A 10,629-nucleotide genomic window follows, 5' to 3' on the forward strand; every position below is an offset into this window, starting at 1 on the left:
AGAGAAGAAGGAAATCATACCTTTTGTGACAGCATGGATGGACCTGGACTTATGCTAAGTGAACTAAGCCAGTCAGAGAAAGACAAATACCATATGATCTCACATATATGTGGAATCTAACGAACAAAATAAACTAACAAAACAGAAACAGGCTCATGGATTCCATGAAGAGACTGACAGCTGTCAGCGGGGAGAGGGAATTAGGGGGGCTGGTTGAAAAGGTGAAAGGATTAAGAAAAAAAAACAGAAAACTCACAGACACAAGCAACAGTATGGTGATTGCCAGAGGGAAAGGGGGGAACAGGGTATAGGCGGGATAAATGGTGATGGAAGGAGGCTCGACTTTAGCTGGTAAACACATGGTGCATTATACAAATGATGTGTTATGGAGTTGTACACTTGAAACCTGTATAATTTTATAACCAGTGTCACCCTAGTAAATTCAATTGTAAAAGTCTGTGTGTGTATTGACATAAGTAACTTTTCAGAAGTTAACCCCTCTCTTTTTACTTAATTCCTTCTGCTCTCTTCCCCATCATTTGTCCACTGTTCCCTTCTCAGTGGTCACTGATGACTTCCTAATTGCCAGTATTCTCTTCATAGTCCATTAATCTATCCATCGCATGGCATTATAGATATTCTAGAAATGCTTTCTTCTCTTTGCTTTATGACCCCCATTCTTTCTCAGATGTCTCTTTAACACTCAAATGTAGGTATCTCTCTCATGTCTATTCCTTACACCTCAGTAGTAATTCTCAAATGTTAGTATGATAATTACCTAAGATTCTTGTAAGTTACTATAAGATGTAGGTTACTAGATCCATCTCACAGAGATTGCAATTAAGTAGATCTAAAAGAAAGCCCAGGAATCTGCATTTTTATCAAGCTCTAATGAAAGTGATCTAGGGCCACATTTTAAAAAAAAAAATTGTGTTATACAGATCTATCTACCCAACACTGCCATGCTGATTCCTTTTAATTATCTTAGCATACTAGTTTCATGAATTTCTCATTATCTGGACCATACTGTGGGAATCTGAGGCCCAGAGCAGGGCTCATAATAACGTAGTATGCACTTGCTTCTGGTAATTAAAATAATAAAAAATTTCCAAAAATAGTGGTAAAAAGCTGCTGCTCTAAGCCCCTAAGTGTCATCATCCCACCACAGTCCTGTCTGTCCTGGTCCCTCTTCTGAAAATCCCTGGACCTCCCCACCATCCAGCAACAAAGAAGTAACACCTGACACCACAGTTTCTCAGGGTCTTGCTCCAGTGCAAAGATTGGCTTCCTGATTGGTTAAATTGTATCAGTTAAATATTATCCCTGTTAAAGATAAAGATATTATTAACCATACGGGACACACAGTTTCAATGTAAGGATGGTCAACTCAGAATATAAGATGGTCTATGTGCAGTATTGTCAAACTTAATAAAATGGTTGGAGTGGCCTGCAGCAAGTCCAAGATCACAAAAGCTGTGTTTTCCAAGTTTGATTGGTCATCAGAACCTAAGAAAGCTGAGAAATGTTGTTTCAGTAGGACTGGGATGGCGTCCCAAAAATCACTGTTGTTGTTTTTTAACGTTTTCCGTAGTGGTTCTCATGATTAGCTAGGTCTGAGAACTAGTGCTTTAGATTGAGAACAGAGTAGCACCAAAGTGTTGCCCCATATTGGATCTCAGTAGGTGTTTGACATTTCATGGCACAATCACAAAGATTAGGCAAGGATATGTGGATTTTGCAGCACAAACTACCACCACTACTAGAAAATGTCACATGTATATATTTATACACAGAAAGCAACTCAGTGTTAAATTCCATTCTAGAAAATGTATTTTGTCCCTGGCAAGAAAGAGTTCTATTTCTAGGAGTTTCTTTCAAAATAAATTCCAACAGAAAAAAAGTCACAACAAAATATAGTCACCATTATGTTTTTTAGATTTTAAGAGAAAGTATATAATAAGTTAAATTAGTACTTGAATCAAAATTCATAATCCTATATAATAAAGAGCTAATATGCTAATTAGACCAGATAGTGGAACAACCTTCAGGAACAACCAATGGGCGGGGCTGCGGGGCCACAAGGCAGCTGGGGCCGCGAGGGCTGAGCCCCTTTCACCAGTTTCATGCATCGGACCTCTAGTTTTGTTATAATCAGGCATTGCTTTTCTCTGACTCATAGGTACAGTTTATTGAAACAAAGGAGGAATAACAATTCTATAAAATGTGTCATGAGTCATTTATTACGTATATGATTTCTGAGTCACTAATTACTAAAACTTTCCTATAAGGAAAGATTACTAACAATAAGCAAAGTGAGTGATTACAAAACTTTTTTAATACTAATTATTATAGTTACAGAAAGACTTTAAAACCATATTTGGAGGCATTAAATTATTCAATTATATTTATTTCAAAAATAGAAATTATCACTTTTTATTAAGAAACATGAACATATTTTTAATTTCCTGAGGAATTAATATAAATTTGGGGGATTTAGAAGCCTACACACAAGTTTATAAAGAAACATATCCTTAAAACGGACAGCACTACAGTAGTTTCTATTATCCAGAGAGGGAGGTGATTGTAGGTTGTGTATTAAAGATACCTTTTTAAAATACAGCTAATATATGTAATTGCTATAATGAAAAAAAATTGAACTAAAATAATTAAGGCTAACGACTGCTTTTTTATTTTTATGCAATTGAAATTAGACTTGATAAACTTTAAACATAGCTCATTCTAGACCACAGCTTACTACAGTCTGTAAATGCCGTCTTCTCCTCCCCTGCCTCCCTCTGCCCCCTACACATACACACACACACACACACACACACACACACACACACACACACTGTCTATTCTGCACTTTGAAATACAAAGCAACTTGTCAGTTCAGTTTATTCAGTTAGGGTCAGTTCTGTGAAAACAACGTCAGGGCAATTGTTTGATTTAATTGACTAGTGAAACTGGTCATACAGGTAAGTGGAACCTAGTTTTATTTTTTTCCAGCTGCATATTTGAATGTTCATAAAGTAACTTAGTAGAGTAATAAAATTCCAGTGACATTGTAATAGATTTTAAAGAATGATTACCAAAGCAAGTAAAAAGACACTAAAACCCAAACTATAGAAAATGTTCATGGTATTTTTTTCTTTATGGCTCTGCTTTCAGTATAATGAATTGTGTCCAAAAAAGAAGTCTTCTTTCACTATTCATTTCCTTTTCTTTGAGGTATCTTTTCCTGGCCTATACTTAATGTAACCAAAAGAAAATATGCTAATATAATGCAGATGAATAATTTAAATAACTTTTACAAAATAGTTCCCAAACTGCAAGCACATTTCCTCTTAGCAGTTGGTCTGTCCCTCGTGGCTTCACTTTTCTGCTTACCCGCCTGGACCTCATGATTGATCATTTTTAAAATAATTATTTCTGCCCCTCCCCCCCCCCCCATTCTCTCTGCTTTGTACTGTACCTTCCACTCTACCCACCCTGCTATTCTCTACATTTTTAGGTCCTAGGCTGCTAGTCACTCTTTTTTTTTTTTTTTTGGTGGGCAGAAAACCAAAAATTGCAATGCTAAAATAAATATGTTTAGATATTAATTTTTGTAAATGTTGATCTTATAAATGTACTTCATTTGAGAAGAATATATAAATCATTTCTTGTTCCAGAAAAGCAGCAAGTCTCTTGCCTCAATTGAACTTCTTAAGGGTTATGAAGTAAAGAAGAAAAAATGTTTAAACATATGAAATGCTAGAGTTTTATTGTCAAATAACATTTTATGGTCATAGTAGTTTGGAAACTTTTTTTCTGTATAATACAATACTCCCTTCCCCATACCCACCAGTATTGTTGTGATTGTTTAGTTTTTGCATACCCAACATTCAAATATGGCTTTTGAGACTCATTGGGTACCAAAATAGGGTCCTGCTAATACTGACAGTGCTATGTTTAGCCCTATGTTTACATTTGCTTAGGGGGAAAAGATCAATACGAATTAGGGAGAAAACTAAGGGTAATTTGGGGATAATTTGATAAGATCCTTTAGAAAAGAACTTTGGTCTATATGTCAAGATCATTAAATAGTCATACCCCTTAACCTAGTACATTCTGAGAAAAAATTGAACAAAGAAAATATTAATTAAAAAAAATCTATAACATAAAAAAGTTTGTTGTAACATTTTTTGTACTAGTCAAAATTTGATAACATCCTAAATATTTATTACTATAAGTAGTGTAACTAAATTATGGCACATTAGTTTACTAGACCTTTTTGCAGCCATTAGAAGAGGTCAGTGGGGGAAAAGGAGGGATATATGTAATACTTTCAACAATAAAGATTTTTTAAAAGATAGGTAGATGATAGGTAGGTAGATAGATAGATAGATAGATAAAAATTAATAACCCAACAAGGAAATTAAGAAAACAATTCCCTCTGCAATAGCCTCAAAAAAAAATAAAAATAAAGTATATTTAATCAAACAGGAGAAAGATTTGTATATGGAAAACTACAAAACATTAATACAATGAAGAAGACCTGATAAATGGACAGACATCCTATGTTCATGGAAGACAATATTGTTAAGATGATAATACTACCCAAAGTGATTTACAGATTCAGCTCAAAATCCCAATGGCAATTTTTACAGATATAGAAAATCCATTCTAAAATTTATATGGAATTTCAAGGGACCCTGAATGACCGAAACAGTCTTAAAAAGGACAAACAAAGTTGGACAACTCAAACTATCTATAATAATAAAAGCATAATATGCTAATTAGACCAGACAGCTGAACAACTTTCTGGATGTCATTCCGGACGAAGCCGCTGTGGCGGGGGCCAAGGCAGAGGCGGTTAGGGATGATCAGGCAGGCAGGCGAGCAGTTAGGGATGATCAGGCAGGCAGGCGAGTGGCTAGAGGTGATCAGGCAGGCAGGCAGGCAAGTGGCTAGAGGTGATCAGGAAGGCAGGCAAGCGATTAGGGGTGATCAGGCAGGCAGGCGAGCAGTTAGGGGTGATCAGGCAGGCAAGCAGTTAAGGGTGATCAGGCAGGCAGGCAAGTGGTTAGGGGCAATTGGGCAGGCATCCAAGTGGTTAGGGGCAATTGGGCAGGCATCCAAGTGGTTAGGGGTGATCAGGCAGGCAAGCAAGCAGTTAGGGGCATCAGGCAAGCAGAGTGGTTAGGGGCGATCAGGTAGACAGAGGGATTAGGAGTGATCAGGCAGGCAGGCAAGCAGATAGGGGCATTAGGCAGGCAGGCAGAGTGGTTAGGGGCAATCAGGCAGGCAAGCAGGTATGCCGTTAGGAGCCAGCAGTCCTGGATTATGAGAGGGATATCCAACTGCCTAAATCAGCAGTCGGACATCCCCCAGGGAGTCCCAGATTGGGAAAGGGTGCAGACTGGGCTGAGGGACCCTCCCCCCACCCCATCCTCCACCCCATGTATGAATATTGTGCACCAGGCTTCTAGTCTGATTATAAAACTTACTACAAAGCTACAGTGATTAAAACAATGTTGTACTGTCATAAGATAGACATAGACCAGTGATGGCGAACCTTTTGAGCTCGGCGTGTCAGCATTTTGAAAAACCCTAACTTAACTCTGGTGCCGTGTCACATATAGAAATTTTTTGATATTTGCAGCCATAGTAAAACAAAGATTTATGTTTTTGATATTTATTTTATATATTTCAATGCCATTTAACAAAGAAAAATCAACCAAAAAAATGAGTTCGCGTGTCACCTCTGACACGCGTGTCATAGGTTCGCCATCACTGACATAGACTGATGGAATAGCATAGAGAGCCCAGAAATAAACCCTTACACATGGTTAGTAGTTTCTCCACAAGGTTGCCAAGACCATTCAATGGAGAAAAGATAGTCTTGTCAACAAATGATGCTGGTAAAACTGCATATCTACATGTAAAAGAATGAAATTGGAACCATATTGCATACTGTATATAAAAATTAAGTCAAAATGGACTGAAGACCTAGGATATAAAACCCATACAAGAAAACATAGGAGAAAATCTTCATGACCTTGGATTTGGCAATTGTTTCTTTTAAATAACACCAAAAGTACAAGCACCAAAAGAAAAACAGTGAAAAAGACATCGCAGAAACAGAGAAATATTTGCAAATAATATATCTAATAAGGACTCAATATCCAGAATATATAAAGAAAACCTACAACTCAAAAAAAAAAAAAAAACCTCAAAAAATGAGCAAAAGACATTTCTCCAAAGAGGACATACAAATAGCCAATTAGCACATGAAATAGCAATTTCGGCAAGGAAGTCAAGAAATCGGAACCAAGCACATTGTTGGTAGGATGCACCCACTGTGGAAAACAATTGGCAGTTCCTGAAAAAGTTAAATATAGAATTACCATATGACCCAGCAATTCCACTTCACTCCTACCTAGATCCAAAGGAATTGAAGATAGGTACTCAAACAGATACTTATATACCACTGTTCATAGCAGCATTAGTCACAATATCCAAAAAGTGGAAACAACTGAAATATCCATCAATAGATAAATGAATAAAGAAAATGTGCTATAAACATGCAGTGGAATATTATCCTATACTAGAAGCCCGGTACATGAAAATTCATGCATGCAGGGGGGTCCCTCAGCCCAGCCTGCCCCCTCTCACAGTCCAGGAGCCCTCAGGGGCGGGAGGCAACCCAGCGATCAGGAGAAGGCGACGCCTCCATCATACCTCTGCTGCTGCCACTGCCGGCAGTGCAAGCCTCAGCCGGCCCTGGTTACCCGAGCCTCGGGTGGCACTGGGTGGCTGGGCAGCCGCCATCCAAGGCTTGCCTGCACCTCGGGCCGGCCCTGGGGGGGCTGAAAGCAGGTCTGGCTGCACCATGCACCTGCCACCCCTACCCCCTGGCCGGGCTGAAAGGACTGGGGGACTCTGGCAGGGCTGAGGGGACTGGGCGCCGCCATCTTTGTGACAGTGTGACAGTCAGTTTGCATATTCCCTCTTTATTAGATAGGCTAATAGAAGGGTAATATTCAAATTGACCGAATGGTGGAACGACTGGTCACTATGATGCACACTGACCTCCAGGGGGCAGACGCTCAACGCAGGAGCTGCCCCCAGCCTGCAGGCCCAGATGAGGAACGGGGAACCTGGGGTGGGTGGTGGTGGATGTGGGCAGCACCAGGCCAAGGCCCCCACCCCACCAGTCGCCCCACACACAGAGGGCAACTGGCGGCGGGGGGCACAGCCAGTGAGCGGGCAGGAACGGCCAACCTCTCAGTCCCTCCCCCCGGCTGGCAGCCTCTGATTGCCCGATGGCGAACGGGGAACCAGGAGTGGGTGGTGGCAGGGGGCTGGCTGCCGGCAGCCCAGGAAGATGGCCCTGATCACACGCCACGCCTAGGGACCGTACCTGTGCACAAATTTCATGCGTCGGGTCTCTAGTTTAACGATAAAAGGGAATACAGTTCTGATACATGGTACAACATAGATGAACCTTGAAAACATTACATTAAGTGAAATAAGGAGATATAAAATATCAAATATTATGTGATTTTACTTATAAGAGGTACCTAGAGTAGGCAAGTTCACAAAGACACAAAGTAGAATAGAGGTTTCCGGGAACTGCGGGGGAGGGAATGTTTTGGCTTCATGGGAACAGAGTTTCTTTTGGAGCTGATGAAAATGTTCTGGAAATAGATACTAACGATGGTTACACAACAGTGTGAATATGCTTAATGAAATGGTTAAAATGGTAAATTTTGTTAATGTTTTAATCATAGTTTTTTAAAATGTTAATTATACATAGTGATTTAGGTACATAAGTTATCTATTTTACAAATAGAGATGGAAGGAAATATGAAGGCTTGGAAAAATTACTAAATTTTTTGATTATATTATTTTGAATAAAAATAAAGCTCAAATAAAAGATTTTCCTTTGTAGCCAGTGGATATTCATTAAAAGAAGAGAAATTTTGCATCACATAGCTTCTCAGACTGACAAATGGTAAGAAAATATAGTTAACCCTTCCCCACAATTGGAAATAATATTTTATTTAATTTTTTCTTTCCTTTTACATAATCATTATTGTTGTTGAGAATAGCTATATTGATTAATTTTTTAAACTTTCCAATTTACACAGGGAAAGCTTTTCAGAGTAATTATTGTAAGGGAGAGTAGGTATACTGTATCTGTGCTAGAGCATTTTGAATACTTTTAGTTTCTTGTAAAATTTTCTAGGTTTTAATGAAATCTGTTTTTCTTTAGCTTGACAGGGCCAACTCTCTGTTAAATCAAGCTCAACAACCTTACAGATATCTAATTGAATCGGTGCGTCAGAGAGATTCTAAGATTGATTCACTAAAGGAGTGTATTACACGGCTTGAGAAAGATGTCAGGTAAATCATCTACAAATCTTTTATTTGAGTAATAACATAATACTGCTATAGAGGAATTTGCTTTGTATATTATGGAGAAAAAATTAGCTAATGATAGTGGTTTTAAAATGTAATGAGTATTGAATTTCTATTAGAAAAACTAGGTCACATCACATTAGGTGTTCATATTCCACTTTATGGTCAGAAGTTTTAGCCTGACATAACAATGCTACACATTTAACAAAGCACTTTACTAGCATGACAACTATCCGGTCCTCGATCCCTAGATACTGTCTCTATTGGATTGACCAAAGAGAGAAGGGGAACACAACCAGATGCCATTTATGGAGTCAAAATTACTTTTTAAACATAAAATGTATACATTTACTTAGATTCCTATTGACTTTGCCAAGGAATTTTTAGGCCTTTTTCCTCTGAATCTTTAAGTATCCCATGAATTACCTAAATGTACATAAAATTATTTCACTTCCTTATATTGAAGTTGTTTTCTTATATAATACCTTATCCAAAAGACTTGCTCCATTTAATAATTACCCAAATTCTTTAGATGTTCATCTATATGATCATTTTAGTCTTTTTAAATTGCAATAAAAGAATGATGCTATTCATAAAGAAAAAGGTTTTAATTTGTGAATGGTTGGCTAATTGACTTGTTAGATTTTAAGCTTATTAGAATAAATTATTCTAATATACAAATTACTACCTATTAATAAATATTAAGCAGAGAATAAGATGGAAATTGTTAAATTAAGGAATTGGAAAACAGTAAGGAGAAAATAGTTTTTAAATCCAGGTTTCCTAAGTTTGGTTTTATTTTTTTGTTTTTGTTTTTTTTTTATTTTTCGCTAAAAGTATTACAAAGGGTATTACATAAGTGTCCTTTCCCCCCCCCCCCACCCTTGACAAGCCCCTGCCCTCCCTTACCCCCCAGTGTCTTATGTCCATTAGTTATGGTTATATGGATGCATACAAGTCCTTCGGTTTGGTTTTATATAACCAAAAATATAAAACTCTGGGTTATCAACTCCAAAGGGTGTTTTGTTGTTGTTGTTGAATCACATAATTATCTTCTCTTGTTTCTACCCCAACCAAAATAATAGGTCCAGAACTTTACTCCTGATATAATTTTTGATGATTTAATGAAATAATTTAAAATCACATTTATGCTTTAAACATCAACATAAATAATTTCTTTCTAGATAAACTTAGTTAAAATTATATTTAGAATATATATAAGCCAGCATTAATAAATCAAATTAATTAAACAATTATTCTATAAATAGCTACTTGGGGCAATAGATTCTGTTTTATCATTTACAGAGTACCTGGTTATCTTAGGGGAATTGAGAAAAGAACCCCTAATAAAATTTTTTCTTCCTATATTATGTTTCTGTTATAGTTGAAATTTTGTATTGAGTCATTTTACCTTTGTAATCTTGGAGGAGGATATATAAAAGGCCTGTGGAAAAAATATTGCCTCTTTCACAATTACATTCAAATCATTTTATTTGAATTTTTATCTTAGATAAAAATTTAAGAATTAAAATAGCTGAAAATGTTGACTATAGGGAAAAATAATAGATGGCTGTAGGAGAAAATTATAAAGATGAGCAAATTCAGCCCTAGGGAAATGAAGCAACTTTTCTTCCAAGAACATAACAACTTTTTTGTAGGGCCAAAATTTGAATCCAGATCTGTCTGCTTTCTAATTCTATAGTCTTAATCATTATGTTATACTGCCTCCTTATGTTCTATTCTGAATAAGGAATAATTTTTCATTGACTAGTATAATTAAAGAAGAAAAGCCAAAAAATAATGTAGAAAAATGGTTAAAAGTAGGGCTTAAGTAAATTGGTAATTGTGATAAGCGCGATGGATATGTTGGGTTATATTTTCTCTCTTATTTCAAAATATTTCATAATGAAGTTAAAAGAAAACAGATTTTAAAGGAGAAGTAAATTACATGAGCTCAACTCCAGTATTAGTTTTAAATTGGAACAAGTCAACTGAACTCGCCCAGTGGTTGGCAAACTGCAGCTCAGCAAACCGAGGCTCGCGAGCCACATGCGGCTCTTTGGCCCCTTGAGTGTGGCTCTTCCACAAAATACCGGCTCTTTCACAAAATACCGACTTCTGCACATGGGCCACGAAGTTTCAGTCGCACTGTACGTGCGCGCCCGCACGGGGGTATTTTGTGGAAGAGCCACACTCAAGGGGCCAAAGAGCCTCATGTGG

The 10,629-nt window shown here is 37.4% G+C and overlaps 1 protein-coding gene across 1 annotated transcript in view; it reads left to right on the forward strand.

Annotated features, from left to right (window-relative positions):
* Positions 1 to 10,629, forward strand: part of PIBF1 (progesterone immunomodulatory binding factor 1) — a 209,059-nt gene that overhangs the window by 160,845 nt on the left and 37,585 nt on the right. Inside the window, exon 15 of the mRNA XM_006096365.3 lies at positions 8,264 to 8,394. Coding sequence (XP_006096427.1) covers positions 8,264 to 8,394 — 131 coding nt within the window. The remainder of the gene's footprint in view (positions 1 to 8,263; positions 8,395 to 10,629) is intronic.

The sequence above is a fragment of the Myotis lucifugus genome, unplaced genomic scaffold (assembly GCF_000147115.1).
Source record: "Myotis lucifugus unplaced genomic scaffold, Myoluc2.0 scaffold_177, whole genome shotgun sequence".
Taxonomy (NCBI): domain Eukaryota; kingdom Metazoa; phylum Chordata; class Mammalia; order Chiroptera; family Vespertilionidae; genus Myotis; species Myotis lucifugus.